The following is a 26167-nucleotide window of genomic DNA, read 5'->3' on the forward strand; positions in this document are numbered from 1 at the left end:
GAACGTGGCGACTTTGTCTGCCTACTACGACTGCGCGTCAGTTTTGTGTAGACTGCTGAGAGAATGTTCCGCCTCCATCGTGCTGTGTGTGTCCTGTGTGGTGCCTCACGCGAAACGCTCGAGCACTTACCCTGTGTCTGCCCCTCCCTACAACAGCAGCGAGCCACCCTTCAACTGGGATACCAACACCTGAGACTTCCCTCGGCGGCCTTTGGTAATGTGTTGCATCCGAACTGTGCGCCAGCGAAACAAACTGCCGCCCTCAGGCTCCTTCGTGTTTCTGGAGGACACGCACCTTTGCCCCCACCTCTAAACACCGCAGGCATGTCCTTCCGGCATTGCCGCGCCATCTCCTTCCTCTATCTGCCCTTTGGCCCCCATCCCTCCCTCCACCCCCTCTACTTATTACTTATCGCTTCTTACCCTTCCCCTGCACAGCCCCATTGCGGTGGTCCCTAAACTCTACTAGGAGACAGTTATAAAGCTGTGCCCCCCCAATTCTTCCCATTCCTTATTTCCCCCTCCATCAAGAAGAACCTCAGTCTCACGCTACAAACGGCTGAGAGTGATGCGATCATCTCTGGGAAATGTACGCCTTCTTTTGAGTGGTGCGGAGTTCGACATATCGAACAACTGGTGAAATTGGAGTTCGATATACAACACAGCTTTCCTATACTTTTACATGGGATTTTCAAGGGGATATCCCGTGAGTTTGATATAACCGAAATTCGAATTATCCGGGTTCGACTGTATTTCTAGAGTTCTATATTGTAATAAAGCTCTTCAACTTCAAAGGCAATTATCTCAATACATAAAATTTTGCTGCATTTGACTTTTTCTCAGAACCTACTGGAGCTAGGGGGATAATAATTTAGAGCTATTGAGCAAAAATTAGTCTACTGAACCAGAATTATCAACGATGGAGAGAGTTTAGATTTAAAGGTAATTTAATACAGATTCTGGCTTTAAGATCTGGTAGTCCAAGTAAAATAAAATCAACAAATCGAACATTCAGAAAACAATCCTGGTTCCAACCACTACCCCTCAGAGTGCCAATTACAATGATACCAATATGAATGCTCTAACCCCAGCAGATCATGAGAAAAACAGACACAAACATAGCCTAAAATGCATGGGAGGAACAGTGCCTACCTTGTCCCCTTAACAGCTGCCTCCGCTCACTAAACGTTCAAACAGAGTACCACTCGCATGTCAGTGCACATCTGCATGCTCTATATGAAAGCGTTCAGGCAAGAGAACACATGGGTGTCTGCTTGCATTATGCATGCCAGAAATGCTATCAAGTCCTCAGCCTACTTTTTAGAGAAGTAAAATACCATAAAGCTTTTCTTCATGTCTTTGCAGCTCAATTAAATGGCAGAGTTGGCTAATTTTCAATTACAATGTGAGCTAAATCACCAACATACAAAGTGACTAAAAATGAAATCCCAACACTATCCCCTCTGCGCAGCACACTGAAAATGACATGAAGGATTAAGTTATACAAAATATTTTATTCAAGTTTGTGCAGCTACATACTTTGGCCGTGTGCGTTTACACAAGTTATGAATTATGCATCTTTGATAAAGGTCCTTACTAGCCGATAGTAAAGAAATAAATAATATAGTAGTGTCCACCTCTATCAGACACTGACCACGACATCTTCCTTGAAGCACAGCAACTGAAGCTTCATCTGTGTGCGAAACTTTTCAAGAAGTTGATCCACTAGCCTGTTTGTAGGTAAAAAATGCAACCTTTCATCAACACATCAGACAACACAAGCCATATCCCCCCTGAATGTAATTATGTACTTACTCTTTATCTTTTGCATTGCCAAAAGGATCCAACTTACTTCTGCATACCATGAAATAATTTCTGAAAGTGTGAATAAGGTTACTTAGTTCTACCACAGCATTTAAAATTTTGCAAAAAGAGCCAAGCAAAGCAAAATCTTTTTACTGTACCCTGTACTTTGATTTCTGTAGAAGTCCACAGCCTCCTCAACTGCTCGAAGGTCAAGTGTAGCCTGAAAGGGACTTTTGCTTTATGAGTGCATTACTACGAGACACCAAAGTTACAAGTCTCAACTGTGACTGACTTTCTTCACTTCTGAGTGAGGTTTCATCCAAAGCAGCATTGCTATGCAGCAAATTAAGACATTACGCTGCCTAAAACATTTCTTTACCTCAACAGTTGTCTCGCAAGCCATTTAATTGTTCCAAATAATCCACGCACAAAAATAATATATAAGTTGTTTTAGCTGTACATTATAGCACATGACTGGAGCAGTGATCAGGCTTCTGCAGTGGTGTGTCTGAGAACAGTTAAAATCACTGCATGGTTCAAGACCATCATAAATGTGTGTGTTGCCCATGATGCACAAAGCCATTATGGGCAGTTAAGGCAAAAGTTTTGCCGCAGTGCTCTCTATTTAATGATCGGTCAAATAATGCATCTCCACATGCTATAACACCCTGGGCTATGAGGTATACTGCACTCAAGCTACCCAGGTTAATTTCGATAATCTGAAGTCACAAAAACCTTACTATGCACTAATAGTCTAAGATGCAGGTGCTTATACATTTCATCACCACCGAGATGTTGCTACAGTGGTCTGGACTGAACATAATATACATGCAGTGTGAAGTTTCTAGATGAATGTTTTATTTTAGTGGAAAGACACCCTAGCGTTTTTTACACAAGGAATGTGAGAATAGTAGAAAATTTGAAATACATTTTAGGCTCTATTTTGTAATCCTATTAAACATGTTCGTCTCTCCACTGCACACACTATGGTCAGTGGTCTAGCACAAAAAAACTTTGACCCACAGTTGCAGAGCTCCACATCGGTGAGAAATGACTGACAGCCAGCAGCAGACACAAGTTTGACACATGAAATAATTCTCATTGACAGCTGACACAATATAGCGAGGATTATTTGAATGTAAGAAAATATGTTATGAAAGTTTCAAATACTTTAAGTACTAGTGTAATTAACATAAAATGGTCTTCTGGGCTGTTTTCAAATGTATTCTCCAGTTGCTGGTCAAAGCGTCTATATATCTGCACAAAACAACTGAAAGCAATAATAACAAATTCATTAACTCAGTGCAATTCATAGAGTAGCAAGTGCTACATGACTCTGCAAACCTGGCTTTTAAATGTGTGTGTTGCAGATGGCTGCATGCAAGACCAATTCAGTGGAAGTCTAAAAATTCATTTATCAAATATTAAGTGAAGTTAAATACCAGGTAATTTTTGAACTGATTTGTGCCTCTATTAGTATATCACACATACAAACATGCCTGAATGAAATAGGTGTAGCATCTCTCACTCTCGATCCAAAGGTCCCAGGCTTGATTCTCATTTCCTGCCAACTATCAGCTACCAAAGGAATGCTCATTATTTTTCGGTCATGCAGACACCAAATATTGTGCAAAATGAGGCCTTTAACACTACTGCATTAAAATTAGCTTCACAGTTCCGGAAGCAAATGATATAAAATTGATTTAAAGAACATTAGATTAATAAACAGAGTGCCTTAGCACACTGTAGTATTATTGCACGAATATAACAGGAATTTTTTTCCCTCACTTCGTTGCTTCAAGGATGCATCTTGTGTTGTATTTAAACCAAGGTATGCACATATAACATGAACTTTTTTTATTGCAACTCCTCAAGATAAACGCAAAGATCTCCATGCCAGATTTGCAAGCTGCTCTTTGGTGACTATTTAGCAACCTTGGAGCTAAGGGTGCACCAGCGGGAACCCATGGGCAAACAAAACGGTGGCTAGAAATGAGGAAACAAGGCAATGTGGGCTTTTGAGGAATTGCGAGAGCTGAGTGAGTAGGGAAAGGAAAGAAGTGCAAATAGGTACAAGACTAGGCACATACATTTTTGTGAGTTCTCAAACTTTCCCTTTGTCATCTTATATAAGGGTAAATATGGCAATTTGCTTTGGATCATTCTAAAAGTAGTTTAATTCTCACTGCAATGCGGACTGATGCACAGCTGCAGTACAACAGTTGTTCCTGGGGACATCTGTGCTAGATGGGTCAAAATTATATAGTTGCTCTCTACTCTCTAACAAAGAATTCTGCATAAACGACCCCAGCAATGATATGAACTAGCCCCACAAGTTTTGACGGGGTAATGCCCCCTTAAATCGCAGAAGAATGATCCTGCAATATCAGCATGCCTTTCAGACATAATATGGCTGCAAAATAGTCCAAGCTATGAACCTGCCTTTCTGTCTTATGAGGTTTAAGGAGGTAGAACTCCTTCCTTTACAGTTACATGGCACAGTTCATATTGCCAGTTGCAAGACACAGTGCAAGTAACAGGCACATTCTAAATGGCACAAAAACTATGGTGCAAAACATACCTGCATATTCCCATATTTGGTGAACTTCTCTGTGCATTCATAAATACGAGCTATTTCTTCTGCAACATTCTGAGCTAAAGGTGTCATAATACGACCGACCAGAGGTGGTGAAATCGTGTAAACCTGCAATGGAGGCCAGAGATATTGCGACAACCTAGTCAAAGGCTAATGAATTTATTTGAATTAACAGCACTAGGAAGCAGGAACAGACACAACATTGTTTTAGTGTTGACTTTCTGATGCTGATCCACAATTCACAACATTCATCCACACAATACCGAAACATACTAAAGTATCGATTCACGGTTGAAACACTGAAAAGGCTACCCTCCTAAATAGGCCTTGATCAGTGCAGGACTGAGCAGCATGCTTCGGGCTGGTAAAAAATTCCATTTTGATTTTATTCTTTTTTTTTTTGCCCTTTGCGAATGGCTCTGGCAATGTCCCACCTTTCATACCTTCACCACTAGCTGCAAGACATGGATACATGTCAAAGGAGTGCAGACATCTAATTTTAGTCGAAGCGATAGTGGAGTGTGGCATTTCTCAAGACAGCGAGTAAGAGCAAAGAAAGATAATAGTAATAAAAATAATTGTTATACTGGCGCTGCTTGCTCCACACCAATGCCTCATACAAATGTTGCACAAGTCTTAGCAAACTTTACATAATAGCAGCTTGTTACACTTTGATTTTAATTTGCTATTTGTAGGAGGTCTCAATACAGTCACTGACTCCGGACCTCCTTCTGTATCTATGTCTTGTAATGAATGCTGACCTTGATACAATAAAATTTAATTGAACTGACTAATCACCTGCCACACCACACTAGCCATCAGATGTCTTCCCCCAAGCCAATCTAACTCAATTTTGCACTTTTTTTTTTTATGCTTGCTCCCCTGCCACAGCTTGAATGCAGAGAAGTGAGCGAAAAGGCAGCCAGACACACTGCAGCCTCCTGCATGCCTTAGAATGTCCACAGGCAGAATTCGCATAAAAGTTGAGCGCCAGTGGTCACTGCAGAAATGACAGTTATAAACAATCATTTGTGGACTGTTGGCTCACTTCTGAGGACTTTGCTCGCATGCACACTATACATAACGCACACTATACATAACGCAACCATTTCATAGGCACCGTTTAGACCCCTTACCTTATCTGAACCTTTAATGAAGAAATATTAGTGTAAAGGAGGTCCTCACCCTTCTTGGACTACATCATACATGGAGAATTTATGGAGCACAATATATTTCATGAATTGCACAAGTAAGCACCTTTCATCTTTTTTGACTGTTGAACACTGCTTACACGCTTCAAGTGAAGAACCACCCTACAGTTATGAATTTATAATTGAAACACATTCTAGCTAGTTGCAAGGTCCCCTTTTAGGCTCCAGATTGGTGGAGGCAACACAATATAAAGAATAGAAAAACCCTCACCTCTGCATGAACTTCAATCAAGTTCATTAAAACCTCTTTGATGTATGGACTAACTCCTGTAGAGAAAGAATAAGGCATAAAATTAAATTTCCTACCCATAAACATGCGAGCAACTGTTTTTCTTGTAAGCATTCATTATTAGTGAGAACATCTCAAATGCCCTTAAGTGGGGTATCAGCATGCTTACACTATCACTATAAAACTTAAAATCTTTCAAATGAAAACCATCAGAATAGGGAGCTTTCTCCCACTTCGTGCCTATTGAACCAGTGTCTGATAAAGCCTTCAAACTGTAATGCAGCAGAGGATGAAGACACAGAAAGGCAGGTTAACAATATGAATTCTATGCCTTTGTCCTCTTCTATGCTACAGTGTGTTAACCAACTATGCGCCAATAAGCCCAACAAATCACGCTGTGACAAAACCCACAGCATGCTGAAAAAAAATTTGTAAGGAGTATTAAATAGAGCAATTCCAAATTTTGGAAATGGGGTGCAAAGCTGAACAGGTCAGTGAAAAGAGCACACATTAGAGGCAACGCATCGGTTTGCATCCCATCAGCATGAAACCCGACGGAAAGATAATTCCCCCTATTTTCTTTTTACATTAAAGTACACAAAGCTACCAAATTTTGGAGGAAATTTTTTTTGGTTGTTGAGAGCAAAACAGGCAAGAAAAGAAATATTATAAATTAATCAATGGTCGTAGGCGTATATCACATGGTGATCCGTGTACAGTAATGTATTATGCATCATTACAAATAATAGAACACAAACCCAAAAATTAGGTGTCTATACTCCTACAAGTCCACCCACAATCATGACTGCCATACAGAAAAGACTAGCAGGAGCTGATAACACTCTTAAGGTACAGACCAGGCCTTACACAGTAAGAACTCATTAATTCTAATTTCAAGGGATCGCAAAAAAATGCTTGAATTGTCCGAAACAGACAGCCAGGGGGAAATGTTTCAGGGTCAGAACATCTCCCGAAATTTTCTGAGCGCTGTACTCTCTCTTCATTTTTTTTTTCCACCCCTTTTCTTTTTTTGGCTAGTGACATATAACACCCCATGAAAAATATTTTTGGCTAGACTACTGGTCTGAAAATCTGTATGATCGAATGACCTTCGAGAAAGCTGTCGAGAACTGCTCGCATCACTACAAACTTATTTGGTGAAAGAGTGGGGAATGGTTGCCGGCTTTTGAGATGAGGGAAGTGTGGCAGTACTCATGCTTTTGTCAAAGCTTTGCTGCCTACATACTGTCAGAAGCATCAAAGCAGAACTTCTCTGAAGTTATAAAGGCATCCCACATTCTTCATGGTGCAACTCAGTGGAGCTCCACTGCTATTACATTACACCCATCATAAGCAATTCCTCTGCACATGAGGAGGCTTCATCATACCAATAGAAGGCGATGAGTTTTGGTACACTGGAAGAATGGAAATATGCGGACAGAAGTGAAGGAGATAGCTCAGCAGTGAGTAAAAAGAAAAGGGGGCGGTGGGAGAGATATGCTAGCAACGTGCCAATCAGCATCCGAAACTGTGCTCAGCTGGGTTAGGCTGGCTGGCTGGCTTATAACAAAAGTGAAAGTGAAACTAAACGGCTGGACTGTTCTTGGAGACTAGGACATTCTTCATGTGTCCAACATCGCGCGCACATCACAGTTGCGTAAGCAACTCTGTAGCACAGGACTTCAAGTAAGAGTATTTTACTGATCTCTTGCTGCTCTGGTCATACCTGAACACTGCCTCCCCTTTAGAGAGTCCATTTAAATTAATCAATACCAGACCCATACCATCTGAATTAGCTAGTGTTCAACACCATAGAGTTACATAGGCATTGGCTGGAACCAAGACAGCAGTTACATTTCCAGGGACACTTATTTTGGGAAAACCTCAGAGGTTACTTCAAGTATGTATGAAGTGCATACAAACCTATAGGCTCAGGGCACCGCTTCCAGTCAAAGGCACCAGCATACATGCTGGGCTCTATGGCCCCAACAATAGGATCACATTTGGCTTCAAGCAGCTTTTGAAACAGCTTGTTATCAAGCTCCATAAGCCTGCTCTGGGCTACCTGAAATACATATTTCCACAAAAATCAGCAAATGCCAAATTACAATTGATAATCATAGTCATGAAAATCACAGTACACAGCCAAATGTAGATTTCTTTTAGTGCATTTCTGCATATTCACAGGATTCCACTACATGCACATCTATTCACATGCAGTACAATTTTATAGCTGATATTTCACAAAAGAGTTCACTTCAAAGCGGGATTGAATGAAAAAGTTGCGGCTTCTGACTGCAAAAGAAAAAAAAAAAGAGATTATTGAACACTTTTTTAGTTTATAACTGCACCTCACCCCTGAACCAATTCTCTACAAATCTCATCGATCTATGGAGTAAGATGTAACCAGAAATCACTCAAGGCATGTGCCCCTCAAGCACTTTGAACAAATTCTTGTGAACACAATTTTGCGCAGCTCGCTTACAGCACCTGGCAGGCACTAATCTTGTGACAGATGACCTTATTAGAAGCATTGTTTTTGATGCTTCCTAATGCATGCGAGCAATTCTGTAAAAAATAGAGGGCTTTTATTTTTTTCAAACCGGCTTCGGAAAGATTTAATGGTGCTCTGTAGCTGTTACAAAAATGTTAATGAAAAAGTTGCAGTAAACAATATGGCCCATCCTATACATATCTATGTGTTCATAGAAGTAAAGCGGTAAACAAATTGAAGTTTGAAATTTGGGAGTCAATTTTAATGAATAATTTGTTTTGAAACAAACTGAAACTGAGCCTTTTCATAACACCGAGTGCAGTATTCTCAATCTGTGTTCATTCAATACACTACCAACCTAGGCAGTCATCATCCCAATAATGCACACATCATTCAGTATGCTCACTGGATGAATCCTGTGCAAGGAGTTCAACAGAAATCGCTATTTGACTGCTTTATTATTATTTTTTTAAATTGAAACTGCAGTCACGCAAAAACAAACTAAAACATAGTTTCTTTAGAAGCAATGGGTACTAAAGGACTCATGAGGCATTTACAAATAAAAATTTTGTACTTTGTGCATAATGGTTTTCCTGGTTGGGTATGCTTACTTTAATTTTCCAGCACGCATAACTTCTAAAAAATTGTGCAGGAAAACAATAGAATGCAGAGGTACCTAGCGCTAATGTAAATAAAGAACCTGATAATTTTACTGAAACCGGATGAAATTTTCAACGATTAACCCTGCCATCCCTTCTGCTAAGATAAAGGTGCTCATGCACGCTGTAATGCATGTAGCAGGCATTTGCCAGCAATAAAAGTAACCATGGTGGTACTTCAAAAACTTTACCTTTATCACAGGGGACATGTCAGGATAACCGTGCCGCTTGAAGCTTTCTTGTAACCTTGGAATGACAACACGGGATGTAAAACTGCAGTTGCTGAGGACTATGAGCAGTCGTTTTTCCTGCCAAAAGAGATTTATGAACCCAGTTCCAGGGCCATCCACACGAAGTATGACCAATGCAATCAGCATACCAGAGGTGGAGTAGTCAAAGAGTCTTCCCTTTTCTGTTTCCAGCTCTTGGCTCTCTGAGATGAAGGAACAATTTCAACAGGGCTTCTAGAGAGGGATGCAGGACCCCTGGGAAGTAAAACAAGCTTACATCCTTAGAGCTGCAGTACAGAAAGTGTGGCACCCCTGTGTACAATAAATGCAGAAATCCAAAATTGTTAGCTACTTCTTAAAATAAAGAGAAACAGTTTATATTCATGCATAAATAATGCAGAAAGTGCATAGGAGAAAAATGCATAGGAATGGTTGAATACTCTCCTGGCAGTTCTTATGCAAGATGAGTGGGGCAACACTATGCAAAGCCTGCAGCCATCACCTACACTGTGAGCAGGAGACACTCTTCCTTAGCTGTAACAAATGTGCCGTAATATTAAATGTGATGGCCGATTTGGATAGTGGGGTTTAACATCTCAAAGTGACTCAGGCTATGAGGGACGTCGCAGTGGAGGGCTCGGATATTCAGACCACCCAGGGTTCTTTACCGTGCACTGATATTGCACAATACACGAGCATCTTGATTTTTGCTCCATCAAAAAGTGGCCACAATGGCTAGGGTTTGACCTGAGTCCTTGGTTTCAGCAAATATTAAGTGTCAATATTAAGAAGATCACATGTTACTATTGAAGTTATGGCACCAGTCAGTGATATAACTACAATATGAAAACTCTGGCCATTGTGATAAGGCCATTGTAACAACATACTTTACGGTAACCTTATACTAGGTGTGCCAATATAGCACCACTTTATATCTTCTGAGCTATGCGTTGCACTGGTTGTAGTATCTCAAAAATTAAATACTGGCTGGCAAGTGAACTACTTTTGCGCTGCAATGAAACCTTATGTTCCTACGCAGACTAAAACTGCATTGTTTCTTGCACAAAGCTACATAAAGCACTTTTTTCTCTCATTTTTCCTCCTTGAACTAGTGCACCTAGTGGTGCCGCCTGAAACTACTGCGTCTCAGGAGGTGTGATGACTCCTTGCTTCTGCACCCAGCGCACCCGCTGCCTACTGTGTAGAGGACATATTATTGTAATAATAATAATAATAATAATAATAATAATAATAATAATAATAATAATAATAATAATAATAATAATAATAATAATAATAATAATAATAATAATAATAATAATAATAAATCAATCTATCAATCTTTATTTAATGTGCACAGGAACAACCATGTGGTCTTCGTGCGCACAAATAAAAAAAAATACTAAAATGAAAATGCACAAACATGTTTATACACACAGAGAGAACACAAAAGAATAAATAACACATGAAATGAAACTGAGAGGAAAGTATCACGGAAAGAAAGCAATCAATGAGTAGCATCACTTATATACACAGTGAGAGAATTGTTGAGCACATCATGAAAGAAAAAAAAAAAAAAGACGGTAGATAGAGATAATAATAATAATAATAATAATAATAATTCACAAGAAGGGAAGGGCACAGTATCTGTCACACTTGTTTCTGTGGACACCCGAGCTGCGCCATAAAGGAAGAGAGGAAGGTGGGAGCGAAAGTGGAAAGAGAAAAAGAGGAGCCATAGTGGACGGCTACAGAGTAATTTCGACCACCTGGGGATCTTTAACGTGGGCTGACATCGCACAGCATACGGATGACACTTCGTTTCGCCTCTATCGAAACGCAGCCGCCGGCGTCGGGATCATGCAGAGAGTGCTGTTGCTTTCGGTAGTCACTTATGCCCGGAGCATTTTTAAAGTGGAAACACACTCATGTTTCTTACACCGAGTCTAGTAAAAATTAACCAAACTGCCCACAGACAGCATAAATTGCACACTCGACCTAGCATAAAAATAAATGTGACAATTACTGGAATTTTCATACCAGCACGCGCAAATACAATGTAAAATGACCCGAGAGCTTCTTCGCTCAGGACCTAGATGATCAGAATGTAACATTGGCAGTACTACTACTTGCATAGCAACAATGGCGATTTCATAACTAGGCCCATGCTACCTTGAGAAATGCTAAAGATGTCATTCATGGGAGTAACGCATGCATGTCTAACAAGGTAGGAACAATGCTACAGTAACAAAACTTCCTGCATATTTTCACTAATGCTATTGAGTTTCTTACTTTTAGATTTAAGCAGTCGTGCCGCTGCTGGCCCTGCTTACATCATTTAATAATTTCTATTTCAAATCCCCTTCATCACGACGCAGCAGCTGCTTTTCGGCATATGAAGCGATGGATGGTGGTGGTGCCTCGAGAAAGAAAATGTTTTAAGCTTCAGAAAAACTTGTCTGGGGCATACGAAAGTAGATTATAATATGTTTAGCCGAGTGCACACGCCTGACCAAAATGTCTGACTCTCCCAACTCATTTTACTTTCCCTCGCTGGATGACGTGGCAGGATAGAAGCTATAGAGAAGATATATAGCCCCTGACTGTCTCACTATCTGATTAACTGACGTTCACACCGTCACATCTATATTTTAACTGTCGACTTCTCACATTTTTTCATGCCATCAACTCTGAACCTACAGGCGCAACAGCCGCAGCCATTCCACCATGATATGGCGAGAGCAGAGTGCCATCGGACTTGTGATATAACGTGTGCCTCCCACCTGGGTGGCATCCAGGGCGAACATACAGACCCCAGCAAATAATGCCATCCGTCCAAAAACATGTGAAATAAATACTACAGATTTCAGCAATTTCACAAAAAGCTGTGATTTCTTTGCAGAGTACCTTTAATATACGTTAACGGCCTCGCAGAGTAGAAAAGAGAACCCCGAGAAGCAGCAAATGGAAAAAAAAAAAAAGCACAGAACTGCGCAATATGAAACAGAAAGCAGTAAAGTATGATGTAGCAGCATGGTGGCCACATGTGAGTGAAAGGCTTCACATGGAATACTGCAGATCCTTTATCCTCAATTCGTGGAACTCAATTTTCCACCCCAGAAAGTAATTAACACTGTACACACTGCATCTCCACTGTATACGGCTGCTTGCAGCTGTCAGAGCAGCATATCAAAGTATGAAACATGCAGGTTGCTCACCCAATAGAGTCGATCATTGGTGACAAGCGGTCAGGACTCAAGGCACATTTTTCTAGAGTCTCAACAAAGGCCAGAAGTACACCCTGCGCAAGTTGCTTGATGGCCCCTTGAACATTTATCTGTTGAAACACCTAAGCATGGCAAAAACATTTGAATTTCTATAGATTCTCCACAGAAACAAACTTTTCACACTGGGCAAATTGGGCTCATTCAAGCAGATTTCTGCCAGCCAGTCCTCACCTCCATTTCTTTTGGTCCAGACACTAGGATGTTCTCACGAACAAGCTGAAGGGTCTCAATAACCCTGTTCTCAAACATAAGGGGCTGTAATATAAAAACAAATAATAAATGAATATATTCTAATAACTTTGAAGGAGCGCAAACACACACGACCACTTAAGACAAGAGACGAGACACAAGCGCCGGCGCTTGTGTCTCGTCTCTTGTCTTTAGTGGTCGTGTGTGTTTGCGCTCCTTCAAAGTTTTCCAAAAATGTACCAACTCGCCCAAAAAGAAGTGTTAATGAATATTCTAATAAAGTGCTCCGATTCAAAAAAAAGATGTATGATGTATGTGCACGAGAAGATGGCTACAGCTATGAAAAAAAATATATGTAAAGAAGACAAAGAACAGAAAATGCTGCGGCATCGCCATCACCATCGCTTGTCTCCGGTGCCCATCTCTCGTGCTGAAGCTGTGCCCTGCGGCTGGCAATTCGACCCTGCTGTGCCCGAATTACTGGCAGCGCTAGACGTTCAAACCAACTATTAAATCCACATTTCAATATATCACCAGCAACGCTGAAGATATTTCAACGCTGAAGCAAAGCATTTTTGCCGTTGAGCATAGCAGGGATTCCCAAACTGTGTTTCAGGGGCTGCTTTTGGGGTTCTGTAAACACAAATAGTGGCCTGTCCATCCCCTTTCTGCAGGCATGTGTAGACCAGGCACAGTACAAGGCTTGTTAAAACTTAAGTGTACCATTTAACAGTGAGCCTGAAATGACATGGCCTGCTTGTTTTGAGGGAAATGCCAGCGGCAGTAGCTCACACAGCAAGCTTAGCAGCATGCAAGGTTGCCGCTGCACCCATGTGTGTTCACACACTATTATCCTGGTCACAAGAGCGCAAAGAATACTGTCGCATTCTACATGGATATCAAAATGTGTGGGTGGGATGGTTGAATCGATATTAGGAGCATCCATCCCCTTTATAACAAGGTACTAGTGGCACATGCTACGATGCTGTTTTTTTTTTCTTGATGCCTCTCTAACCACCTGTCACATTAATAACATTATCTATAATATAAATTCACCATATGGTTTTATAAGATGTTATATGGACGTTTACATTCAACCAGTTTTTTATCCTGAACTGTTATCTTTACATCACCAGGTGCTTTTTCAGAGTTTCTTACTATTACCTAGAGAGAAAGCTCATAGTGCCTTACTCCATCCACAATGCATGCTCTAATCATGCTGGGCAGATGTGCGGCTGGCTTAGGGCAATCTGGCTTCTCCGAGCTCATATAGTGGCATTGCTGAGTTACCCGATTCCAGCAACACTTTCTCGGAGAAGCCAAGGCTACCATGCTCATAGATAGTGCATGAAGTATATGGACAAGCAACAATTGCGTCACCCGCATAGTTTCCTCCCAGATTTAGAAACCAGGCAGCGGCTGTGCATTACATGCAGAAGTGACTTCGTGAATTCATTAATGCAAATTTCCACAGATTGTGGCTTATCAGCATGATTTTGCAGCAGAAGTGATTTCGTGAATTCATTCATGCAAATGTCCACAGATTGTGCTTATCAGCATGATTTTGACCATCATTTACTTACTACCATAGGATAGATTTTCACTTTTTCGCATTTTTTTTTATTTTTGCAAAATCCACAGATGGAGTGCCAGAACACAATGAGAGCCAGCATTTCATGCGCGCAGAAGTATCTCAAGATACAAACATAGGGCATGAAAACAATAGTGGATAAAATGCAACAGCAGATGACACCAATAAAAAGTTTGTTTTTCATAGTGTCAACAAGGAAGCTCTTAAATGGGTAGAGACATCAAATTACAGATTTGTGCAAAGCTTGCCATGCACTTCCTTATTGTGTGAAGACCATCACAGTCAAAAATTAAACTCAAGGACGGTGTAGGAAATATTTTAATCCTATTTTAATGAAAATTGAAAAACTGAACTGCGCAAAAAAGGACAGAACAGAAGAACACAGGACGAGCGCAGACTTACAACTGGTTCATTGCACCAATGCCTCCTTTCTTCATCAACAAATGCATGCGCACCAACAAACAAAGCCGAAACACACAATCATCTCGTCTGCTCGAGAAATTCTAGCTCCTTGCGGAATAAGTGAATGTATGCTTCGCTTACACATTTATCTGGCCCTAATCTCGCGATTTCGAAGGCTTCAAGAATTTCCTGCTCTTTTCTTTCCCGCGCACATCCAATTATCTTAGGTTTTTTCTTTTTTTTTCAGCTCACTGCGGCACTGAAACTACTAAAACTTGTGAAGGGTACCGCCAACAGCACCCCGATTGTTGGTGGACGGCACTGTCTCCGTAGCCGAGACCAGAGTGGTCGAACGGCGCAGCGGTGTACATAGCACTGTTTGGCTTGATGCAGCATTTCACATTCATACCAGAAAAGACCAATGTTGTCAGAAGGACTGCCTGCTATACTCGTGCAACAGCAGCATACCTGCACAATTAAGTCTGGAGTTTTCAACAAAGGCGCCTCCTGCGGGTGCGCCAGGCAACAAACAGTGCTGCTCCCTGCCTGCCCTACTTGTCGTTAGGTCTAGTCCGTTTCATCATATGTCGGCACTTCGAAGCGGGTCAACGCTGTATAAAGGTCCACCTTCTGCCACAGGCTTAATGAAGGAGGCCCACCACGTAATAAAACAAGCTCGATAAGATGTGTGTTCGGCGACCATACTCAATCAGCCTAATTTTTTCTCCACAAGCAGTGCCTTGAACGCTTGCAGCATTGCTTGTCGGATCACGTACGTCACATCAGCACTTTGTGGCATGCGTGTCCTAGCTGTGATGTAAGCAATTGTCAATTTCAGTTCACTGTAGCCAAAACCATACTTGATGGCCATTTCCATTCGCTAAAATTTGTGAATTTTCTTTCTACAATCACGAGATCCACATGCATGAAAGTGGCACTCAAAACAGTGCACGAAAGTGACCCCTCAATATGATGCAAATTACAAACACGCGAGCATTTACGTGCCCTCCTTCATTGTCAAAGCAAGTTCAGACTAAACGAAAGCCTTTTTGACCATTTAATCTTTCCCAGGACTTCATTTAGCGTGCGAATTCGGGTGAAATTGTAGTGAAGTGAGCGGCTCCTGACCTCGGCAAGCAAGTTTCCGCGATGTGATACGCTATTGTCCAAAGAGCAAGTTGGCCACAACTGTTGGCGGACAACATGTTTCCGAATAGTTCGTGTTAGCATGCTGTGACAGGATCGTGATGCAAACATCACATTGGCAGACGCAGTTGACCAACTGTTTCCGTAGTGGACTCTGCCATGGGAGAACACTCGCAAAAAAGCAGACGATACGCATACTTATTGACGTCACGGGTTTTTTAGTTCATGTGACATTTCAATGTTATGACTTCTGTTTTTTTGGCGGCAAGTAAAAACCTGGCAACTATAATCAAAACCAAAACTGCTGCATATAATAATACGCTAATAAACTATGTACTGCAGTTTCGTGCACCTAGCACCGTGTTCTATGTTTAAAGAATCGCTAAGCACTGTTTACAACGCAAAAATTTTGTGCATCTACCCCTTAAAGTGATAACAAACTTGTTTTGAAAAATATCTGCTCTAAAAAATGTGCATGTTATATGAAGAAAAAAAAACGGTTTCGGCAGAGTGCTATATATGGCCAATCTCTCATTTTGGGCAAATTTTGTGTTAATTTACACTTGCATGCTTTTCTACTTGCTTATTGTAATTTACAGTTAGTTAGCATGTTGAATTTTAAAAGACTGATTGTAAAACAACTTTTTTGCAATATTTCTTGGTTAATATTTATAGCTCTGCAGCCAGTAGCTTGTCTACCTGGCACGCTTAGAGCATCTATGGTGGATGAAGTGTTGTTTAAAAGATCCTGTGCACTTTCTGCACATCTAAGATAAGAGTATCGCGTGGCAGTTAGCACCAAAACTAGGTATTGGTGCGAAAAAAGAACAAACGAAGCATGTAATTTCCTTTTGAAAATTTTCAGGTGTTGCATAATTGAAACTGGCAGTGGTGGCATGTGCGAACTGGTAGTAGATGCTGGTACCCTCTCACTTGGACAGACATTGTTTTCTTATCTCCAGCGCAGAAGGCATAATTTTAATTTAAACAGAAAAGTGTGCTTCCTTTATTTATATCCGCACCTGTACTAGCAATGACGAGGCACTTGCTACAATGATGCACTCGCATAAATATTACCTGCTCCGCTCACTACATTTGGCCTGAACCACTAGCCTGGGCAAGGCATTTCCAGCAGCACAAGCCCCTAAGCACATAGTGACACACTCTTTCTTGACCTCCTTGCACCTTGTCCGCAAGGGCACTGCATTCTAGAATGGTATATAAAAATCTTGAAACTGCTGTGCCAGCACAAGTAGCCAGGCATGGAAAAGATAGAAGGCGCTAATTTGCATGCCTGCGAAATGATATCGGTGGACCACAGTGCACAAGGTGACAAGTCTTGGAGTAGCTGCATTTGAGCCTTATTCACCACAGGTAACGCTCAAATACTGTTCATACTACACACTCATAAAAATCCAGTTTTTTTCTTCTTTTTACTACTCCTCAACATTAAAACGCTTAAACTTTTTTACATGTTGCGCAAGCGGGGTAGGGCCCAAGTATCGACAGTGGGAGCACTACACACGACATAGTTTGGCAACCAAGCTCACTCATCATCAGCCTGTGTCTGATTCGCACTCGTGTTGCTTGCTGCCACTTGCCACCATGTGTGCATACATGCGTATCGTAAGTCGTGAACTGCAATACTAACTGCAAGCTAACCGAGCCAAGTGAGAGTTAAAAAAAATAAATGAAACAAATGATACAAATTTAAATGAATGGTCGAAGAAAAGCACAAAAGATTCATTCAAATCAATACCCATTCTGATGCTTGTGACAACTAAATGCAACAAGCGAAGGGGTTCCTAGACATATATTAAAGGCTGCCAGGGTTCCGTGAGGCAACAACGCTTGGGAACCCCTGCCCTACACCATGGCAACATCAATATTCTGACATCACATCAATCGTATTCTGCAGTGCCTGCCAAGTCACAGGCAACAGCTAAGCAGTTATGCTTTCCCATGTCAAAGCACGTTTCGTTCATTTCAGGTTTTAATCCTGTGTCGGTTGTCGCTATGTGCAACAGCAGCACATCTTCATTCGATCCACTGTTTTCGTGTACCATTCACACCAACATGTACACAATCCTGTCTTTAATTACAAATTTTTAACAAAGATCAATATAGACCAACACCGATTTGTGACGTAAGCATGATGCGGTGGCGCTTCTATCGCCAGCGTGGGCCGACTGGGGGTGAAAGAGAGGCTTAGCGCCCATAGGAATACATGGAAGCGAAATATTCCAAAGCAGTTTTCTAATTTCACGGGTCATCTGTGATGTCGTTATTCGGTACAGAGCAACCATGAATGCCCTGGAATAGATCGTGGAAGTGTGAAATCTTATTACTGAGGCGAAGTATTTTTAAAACACCGCGAAACGAATCGGGGTGCGAGTTGAGAGGGCGACCCATAGAAATGCATGTAAACACAACTTACCGCAACATTTTGCTCAGTTCAGCAGTGTTGAACCCTTCTCATTTTTTGGTGAACGTCTTGTACAACACCCCGATGTCATGTTGCATGACACGCTACATTCTCTTGCAAGTAATGCAAGTCTGACAACTTGCGGGACCGCTCACAGCACTATAAACTGACCGCACACAGTTGCAGATGACCATGCACCACCCGCTGTCGCTACAACGCTCCAGAGCTAGAGGCGGCCGCGGTGGGTATCGCCAGCTACGCTCTGTCTGCTGCAATGCGCGAATCTTGTTCGGTCCATATTGTCATATGGCGTTTGACAACTGCTTTTTAAATGTAATTCTGTCTAGGACGTATCACTGGAGCGATAGTATTATCAAGCTTATTTACCCTATGCGGCAGCATATCAGACTGTAAGCAAAACTGCGCGATTCGCTACACCCAGCTTGCCTTTTGGCGGTGTCTGGATTCATAACACAGGTTATTCGGGGAGTTTTAAAAGTAGACTGCCTCCGTAATGACGCACCATACTATATCACACACTTCTTCAAAGCGCTGGTCAACGTTTAACGACCAGCCACCACTTCTGATGCTCTGCAAAATGAGAAAAATGTTCTGGTAAGTTGTGTTTACATGTATTTCTACGGGTCACCCTCCCAACTCGCACCCCCACATGTTTCACGGTATTTTAAAAATACTTCGCCTCGGTAATGAGATTTCATATTTTGACTATCTGTTCTAGGATGTTCATAGTTGCTTCGTACCGAATAACGACATCACAGGTGCCCCGTGAAATGAGAAAACTGCTTTGGAATATTTCGGTTCCATGTATTCCTATGGACGCTAACCCTATTTTTCACCCCCAGTTGGCTGCGGCGCCGCGAGCGCCCCCTTTGTTTGTAAACACGGTGTTGGTCTATAACACATTACTGGAAGCAAAACTTCAAAATTTTCTAATGCATACGAAGACGTACCAGTTGAGTCGTGCCACCACATCGATCGTCTTGTTCCAGTCGCCAAACTTCTGACTTAAGCAGGTTTCGCACATCTGAGAGGGAAAAAACATGAAAATAAGAAAATGTGAGCCTTTGGCCTTAAAAGGCATCGATTCCATTTTTTTTTTTTTTTTTATAGATTAGTATGCAAGAAGTTTAAGCTCAAGCATTAGGTTTCATGCAGTGCACAGTACTTTCTTGCTTTGCTAAGTGATTATAGTGCACAGTGTTTTAGCTTAGCAATGATTACCACATTATAATCATTATCCACAAATGTTGACAACATACTTTTTTTTTCATACACTACATGTCTCACCTTCAGATGCCTGTCCAAATAGGCAGGTCATAGAGTGTACACGAAGATCGAAAATGAGCTGCTGGATCTGAGCAGTGTTCTCCTCAGGTATTTCCAGCTTTAGAAGTGACAGGTAGCAGTGCCTGAAATTTAACAAACACAATGTTGGTTGGTTGATGGAGTTAGTTTAACATCCCAAAGTGACTCAGGCTATGAGTCTCCAAACACAATGCAAAAAGTCTTAAAGAGATTGGTTCACCTACAAAGTGTACAACTATGCCATATTTATTATCGGCTCTTATAGGCAGTTTGTTCTGGTTTGGTTTGATTTGATTTGATTTATAGGGTTTAACATCCCAACGTGACTCAGACTATAAGGGAAGCTGCAGTGGAAGGCTCCAGAAACTTCGACCACTTGGGGTTCTTTAACATAAATAGATATCACACACTAGATGAACGCCTTTCTGAGGTCTTTCCTTTTTGCTGTCTCTGACTCAAACAAACAGCCATTTATGTCACGGGAAAATTTCAAAAAGCTCGCTTCCCAGAGAAAGATAACAGCCACTTCTGGCACTTTGTTGGCAGAGCTGAAGCGCACCTCACCTCATCAGGGTGCTAAGTGGTGCACTACAGGCGAAAAGTGACTGAGCCAGTGAAACAAACCAAGAAAGGTAATGACGAACAAGGCACTCCTTCGCTCCCTTGAGATACATAAATACTAAATGCAGGCAGTGGAACATTACCAGTTTTCTTGAAAAGCCAGAGTGCACTAGCCTTTGCATTGTGGTTTTGTCACACAGCAAGCACTGCAGCATGTGCGTTTGTTACCACACTTCAAAAAGAATCCACACAACGACTTAGATTTCCTGCCTCTTCCTACCCCCTTCATTAGTAAGGGCAATAACTAGGTACATAGATCAAACAGCCCCTATCAATGGTGCAGCTGCAGAAGGCCAAGCAGCCACCCATCTTTTGCAAAATGCTGGCCTCCAATTTAGACCAGGTAGCAGCCCCCTTTTCTCATTTCTCTAGCCACTAAGCACAAATTGCACAGATAAAGAGGGCGCTTGCAGAGAGGAATAAAGCAAACAAAAGCTTCCTAAAACTTTAGCTACCAGAGCAGAACAAGGACCGAAAGGAAAGAGGCGGTAGGTACCGTCTGTTGCAGAAGTTTGCAGCCCAATGCGCCGGGCGGAGGAGCAGTATCGCTCCCGAGAGGCGGCGCTGCGCCCGCCTGCGCTGCCTGGTGACGTAGCTATAAAGAGTGAGGAGGCTTGTTCTCTTCCCCTCACCCCGCGGCTGAGAGCAAAGATGTGCGATATCAACCGCGGGATGAGGGGAAGAGAACAAGCCTCCTCACTCTTTATAGCTACGTCACCAGGCAGCGCCGGCGGGCGCAGCGCCGCCTCTTGACAGCGATACTGCTCCTCCGCCCGGCGCATTGGGCTGCAAACTTCTGCAACAAACGGTACATCATTTGCCCTTTATCACTTTGATAAGAAGGAGAGAGCAGCTCAGTTCAGCTATGTCTGGCATACCGTATACAGCGGAGGCATTGCGGTAACCATGGCCCAAGACGTTCACCCTGGGTGTGGACTGGCCATGTATTGCACTTGCCCCCGTCAGAGTCCTGACCGAGATCAGCACCAACCAAGGAGCGGTGTGTCGGTGGTAGCAGTGCCAGACGCACCTCCCAGCAGAGCTTCGCCACCAGACGTCTCAGCATGTCCTACACACAATTCAGGCTATTTATTCGTCCTAATCCTGCTTCTTCGCCCTATTCCAACTATGCACTGCACTGTCAGGCCTTCTAAATTATGAAATGATGAACACAAATTAAGTTCTGCACAGATGCTGAGCCACACCTGGCTGACCAACAGGCACAATTTACTTGCCTGGCAAAACAGCAGCAATAGTGCCCACAACTACTAGAAACTTGTGCAGCAGCTAAAGCTAAAGCTACAGTAGAGTGTCGGTGATGTAGATATGAATTTTGGGACGAAAAGAATTTGTAAAATTCTCTGGCCGGAGTGCATTGTGTACAATGTGCAGAAATTCAGATGCTCCAAACACTTTCCCGCGCATCACTATGAATGGTACAAATGTGCGAACCGCGAGCACAGCCGTGAGCACTACGTTTGTGGTGGCACATGGTCCACACATCGCAACTGCCCCTTGAGCAGTACACACAAGCAGCATTTTTCAGCAATGAGCGACCCGCATATCGCGTTTTACACACCGCAAGAAGTTTGTGGCGGCACGCGACCTGCAAATTGCCGATGTGGTGATAACCAGCTGCGCTATATATGCACCATGAGAAACTGGCAGCGGCGGGTGCACACGGCCCGCACATTGTTGACTCAGTGACCTTTAGTCGCACTTTGTGCAAACAGAGCAGTTTTCAGCGGCGCACAGCCCAAACACTGCCAACGTTGTGATCACCTATTGTGCTGTACATGCTGTGAGTGGCGAGCTGTGGCCAAGTGGCTATGAATAAATCTACTTGATGGTAAACAGATCTGCATGAATGCCTTTGTCATCCTTCTGTATACAGGATTTTGTTCGTTTTGATAATACAAGATTTTGTACGATTTTTTTTTTTTTTATTAAATGATTACCCCGCTTAGCCCAAGGACGCTAGAGCAGGGGGGTTACAGAGTGGAAAAAAACATCTTCATTTATGGAGCACACGACCTGAAAGCAGATTCCATTCACTGATGGATCGAACAAAAAAGGAACTGGCATACACGTTAGTTCTGGCACGGTATTCCAAAGTTTTAAAACAATGATCTGTGCGAGCAGAGACAATGTGGCCTATATGTAAGTATATTTCCTTTCGAATGCCTGTTTTGTTGTGGTATATTTGGTACAAGAGTTTCAGACGTAATTTCCTATTTCGAGAGGAAATGAATTGTTCCGTGATCCTGAGAGATTCGTGTCACCACGTTTCCACTGTATAAGAAGTAGCAGCTTTATAAAATCACTCCAAACTTAGTTAACCAAATTAAATTAAACTGCAAACAGTCTTTTGTACTCATGCACTTAAAACAGGTGTACCTAATGATGCGCAGCTGTTACCTTAGTGACCTAAAAAAAAAAAAAAAAAAGAAGCACCATTGACATAGTAGATACTGACAATACATTTTTATGAAAAATATTAAGCACAAAAGCATAGAAAAATACTTAGAGTGAGTAACTTTACTGCACTCCCATATGGCAAGACCCATTTGCAAACTGTGCAGACTTTCATTCCAGAACAGGGAAGGCATGAAACATACAGATTGCTCAAAACCTGAGTTGCCAGAAAACTCAAGCCACAGTGTGGTACATTTCTCTCCTTAAACCAGTGAACAGGTGCAGTGTGTGCATACCAGACTGCTTTGCTGCAATACTGCATAAAATGTCCACGCCAACTGTCCAGAATAAAAAGAAAGTACCTTTGATATATAAGGTTAAGTTTTCTCTTTACTTGTCATGTCCTTCCCTGGGTAACACAGTAAAGCTGTGGCATGCAATCTAATTTTTAATGACGTGTGAGCAATGCGCATGAGCAGTGATGACAGAAATGCAAGTCCTTGCTGTTTCAGCATTTTAAAACAAAAGCACAGTAAAAACCATTTATTTGTGCCTTATCAGTGTTTTTTTTTCTTCAATAGCACCAACAAATAAAAAAAGTTGCTTTGGGGCTTTTTTAAATAGCCTCTTTAAAAACAAAAAAATAGGTACAAATACCTTGAAGTCTTTTTCATCTTTAGGGTTCACAGAAACATTCTGCAAGCAGAAAAAACATATGGTATGTAAAATTACATGAAGGTACTAATGAAATTATCCCCATTTAAAGGGATCAAATAATGACGAGAATGTCAGAAGATTATGGTAGAAGTGAAAAGGTCTTGCCGTATGTTGTAGACATTGAGCACTCAGATATATAAAAAAAATGAAGGCTTGCAATTTTAATGTGACACTGCAAATTGCATAATCGCCAGCGTAACGGCAGGCAGCATGCCGCTGCAGGTAGCGCAGCTAGCGTGGGTGCACTGTATTTATGCCTCTGGGGCATACAGTATTTTTCTCCCGTTTAATACGTTCCTGGATAACACGGTTTCCCAGCTGCTACGTTCAAAATTTCGCCAAGAAGTGGTCATATAATATGTTCGGCGATCAACCAGACAATGATCGAGGGAGCCGAACCTGGGGACTAGCAACCGCTATGGTTGTTTTCCTGCAGCGCCTATGTGCAAAGGGGCGAAGCGTCAAAGTATGCCAAGGAGCTAACATAGAGGCGCCCGTTTCCACAGAAAAACGACTTCATGAGGATAAATGCGGTGGCTTCTTTGCAGTGCCTACGGTTCGAAAACTATGTGCTTACATAAGAGCAGGCCGGGCAAGGGGAACGCAGCGCAGCGAATATGAGCCACTGCTGATGATGATTTTTTCTGGCGCAAGGGCATCTATGGCCAAAGAGCGCCAAACACAAGGTGAAATGCCATCTCCGGTTGATGTGATAGCTTTGGCGATTATGATGATGATGTGCTAAAAGCTATGGTGTATAGGGCCTAAAAGTTCGTTTGCAGTGTATGATCTCTAAAAACAGTGGTGCATAGAGCCTAAAACGTTCCGAGATGTATAGTGGTCTGAGCAAAATATTAAAAAGAAGAAATGTAAGTGTTAAAACGCTAGTTATCTAAGTAAGAGGGACGGGTTGAAGCCCACGTTGATAAAAAATTTGACATAAAAAGCCTACGTTTGAAAAATATTTAAGAACTCTTTCGGGTCATCGCCGAGAAATATGCACGGATGTTTCGGTATATGTTTTTTGTGTATTTCGGGAAAATGATGTCGCCTTTGTTTTTCAAGTGTTGGACATTCAATTAAAATATGTATTACTGTAAGATGACCACCACATCTCGAGCAGCGTGGTGCAGGAGAGTTCGTTAAAAGGTATGAGTGTGTAGTATGTGTGTGACCTATTCTCAGCCTGCACAAGGCTACTTCTTTAAATCTGTCTCTTTTGTCTGTAGTGTACCTGCCTATGATAGGTTTTATAGTGTGTAGTTTATTTCCAGTCGCTGTGTGGCTTGAGGTCCTGGTATATTATTTTGTCGATGTCTGTAGTATTTCGACAGGCAGCTGACACAGCAAGCCTATCAGCCGCCTCGTTACCTGGTATGCTACGGTGGCCTGGCACCCAGCAAAGTGTAATTTTAAGTTGTAATTTATGAGCAGTTATAAGGTTGTTAAATAAAGTATTCAGGACTGGGTTCTTATTGTGCCATTTCCAAGAAGTTAGGGAGGTTAAAACACTAAGGGAGTCTGTGTAGATGACCGATGACTGTATTTTGTTTTCTATAATGTGTCTCACAGCTAACAGGATACCGTGGGATTCTGCAGTAAATATACTTGTATGTCTGTTCAGTGTTTTTGTTAGTGAAAATTGTGGTCCATGTGCGGCACATGAGACTTGAGTCGACTTTGAAGCATCAGTGTAATACTCATTACAAATGTATTCTGCCTGTAGAGACATGAAGTACTGTTGTATGGCTATAGGAAGGGCATGTTTTCCGACTTGAAGGAATGTTAGGTCGCAATTAACAGCGTGCATTTCCCACAGAGCGATGAAGTCTTTTATGGAAGTTGTATGGAGGCTGCCAACCGGGATGTCCAGATATTCAATATGAGTGGCTAGTCTTATTAGGTATGGTGGTGTTAGTGACTGTTTTCTTGTGAAAAGTTCTGTGTTAGCTGTGTCAAGCAGGAGCCAGCGACAAGGATGGTCCAGTTGAGACAACAATTTGGTAGCATATCTTACAGCAGTAAATTGTCTTCTTCGCTGTAATGACCATCGGTTAGCCTCAACATAGAGGCTAGCAATTGGGCTAGTTCGAAAAGCACCCATGGCAAGGCGAAGGCCAAGGTGGTGCACTGGATCGAGCATTTTTAGGGCAGAAGGTGATGCTGACCCGTAAACCATTGAGCCATAGTCAATACAAGACAAAACTACGCTATTCAGAAGGCTCAAGAGGCAGTCACGATCTGTGCCCCAGGACTGGTGGGACAGAATTTTTAGCAGGTTCATTGCCTTCAGACATTTTAATCTCAGCTGTTTTATGTGTGATATGAAGGAAAGCTTTTCATCAAAAACTACACAGAGAAATTTATGTTTTTTTTGAATTGCAAGGCTCTGACCACTCAGTGTAATGTTGGGCTCATGTCTAATGCCACGCTGCTTAGTGAAAAGCATGCAGACAGTCTTTGCAGAGTTAAACTTAAACCCATTGTCGTCAGCCCACCTAGACAGTTTGTTGACGCCTAGTTGAATCTGGCGTTCACAGATGGCCAGGTTGCAAGATTTGAAACTTATCTGGACGTCATTGACATATAAAGAATAAGAGATGGCTCTTGGCAGCACGCCTTTTAGCGAGTTCATTTTGACAATAAAAAGCGTGCAGCTGAGGACACCACCTTGAGGGACACCATTTTCCTGTATAAACAGCTTCGAGTATGTATTGCCAACACGAACTTTGAAGGTTCGTTCAGACAAGTAACTTTTTAACATGTTCAACATGTTCCCTGTGATACCGAGAGAGAAGAGGTCGCGGATGATACCATAGCGCC

General features: G+C 42.0%; 1 protein-coding gene across 2 annotated transcripts in view; it reads right to left on the minus strand.

Annotated features, from left to right (window-relative positions):
• Window positions 1-1494: 1494 nt before the first annotated feature.
• Window positions 1495-26167, minus strand: part of Sec5 (exocyst complex component secretory 5) — a 68588-nt gene continuing 43915 nt past the window's right edge. For both annotated transcript variants that reach the window (XM_084590078.1, XM_084590077.1), the window contains exons 13-26: window positions 23285-23323; window positions 21091-21281; window positions 19574-19695; window positions 19237-19310; window positions 12684-12767; window positions 12444-12574; window positions 9375-9480; window positions 9187-9303; window positions 7766-7907; window positions 5825-5880; window positions 4388-4510; window positions 1965-2026; window positions 1816-1875; window positions 1495-1730 (exon numbers count right to left, since the gene is read on the minus strand). In XM_084590078.1, coding sequence (XP_084446204.1) covers window positions 1643-1730; window positions 1816-1875; window positions 1965-2026; window positions 4388-4510; window positions 5825-5880; window positions 7766-7907; window positions 9187-9303; window positions 9375-9480; window positions 12444-12574; window positions 12684-12767; window positions 19237-19310; window positions 19574-19695; window positions 21091-21281; window positions 23285-23323 — 1395 coding nt within the window. In that variant the 3' untranslated portion in view covers window positions 1495-1642. The remainder of the gene's footprint in view (window positions 1731-1815; window positions 1876-1964; window positions 2027-4387; window positions 4511-5824; window positions 5881-7765; window positions 7908-9186; window positions 9304-9374; window positions 9481-12443; window positions 12575-12683; window positions 12768-19236; window positions 19311-19573; window positions 19696-21090; window positions 21282-23284; window positions 23324-26167) is intronic.

The sequence above is a fragment of the Amblyomma maculatum genome, chromosome 1, assembly GCF_055883805.1.
Source record: "Amblyomma maculatum isolate TAMU_Amacu chromosome 1, ASM5588380v1, whole genome shotgun sequence".
Taxonomy (NCBI): domain Eukaryota; kingdom Metazoa; phylum Arthropoda; class Arachnida; order Ixodida; family Ixodidae; genus Amblyomma; species Amblyomma maculatum.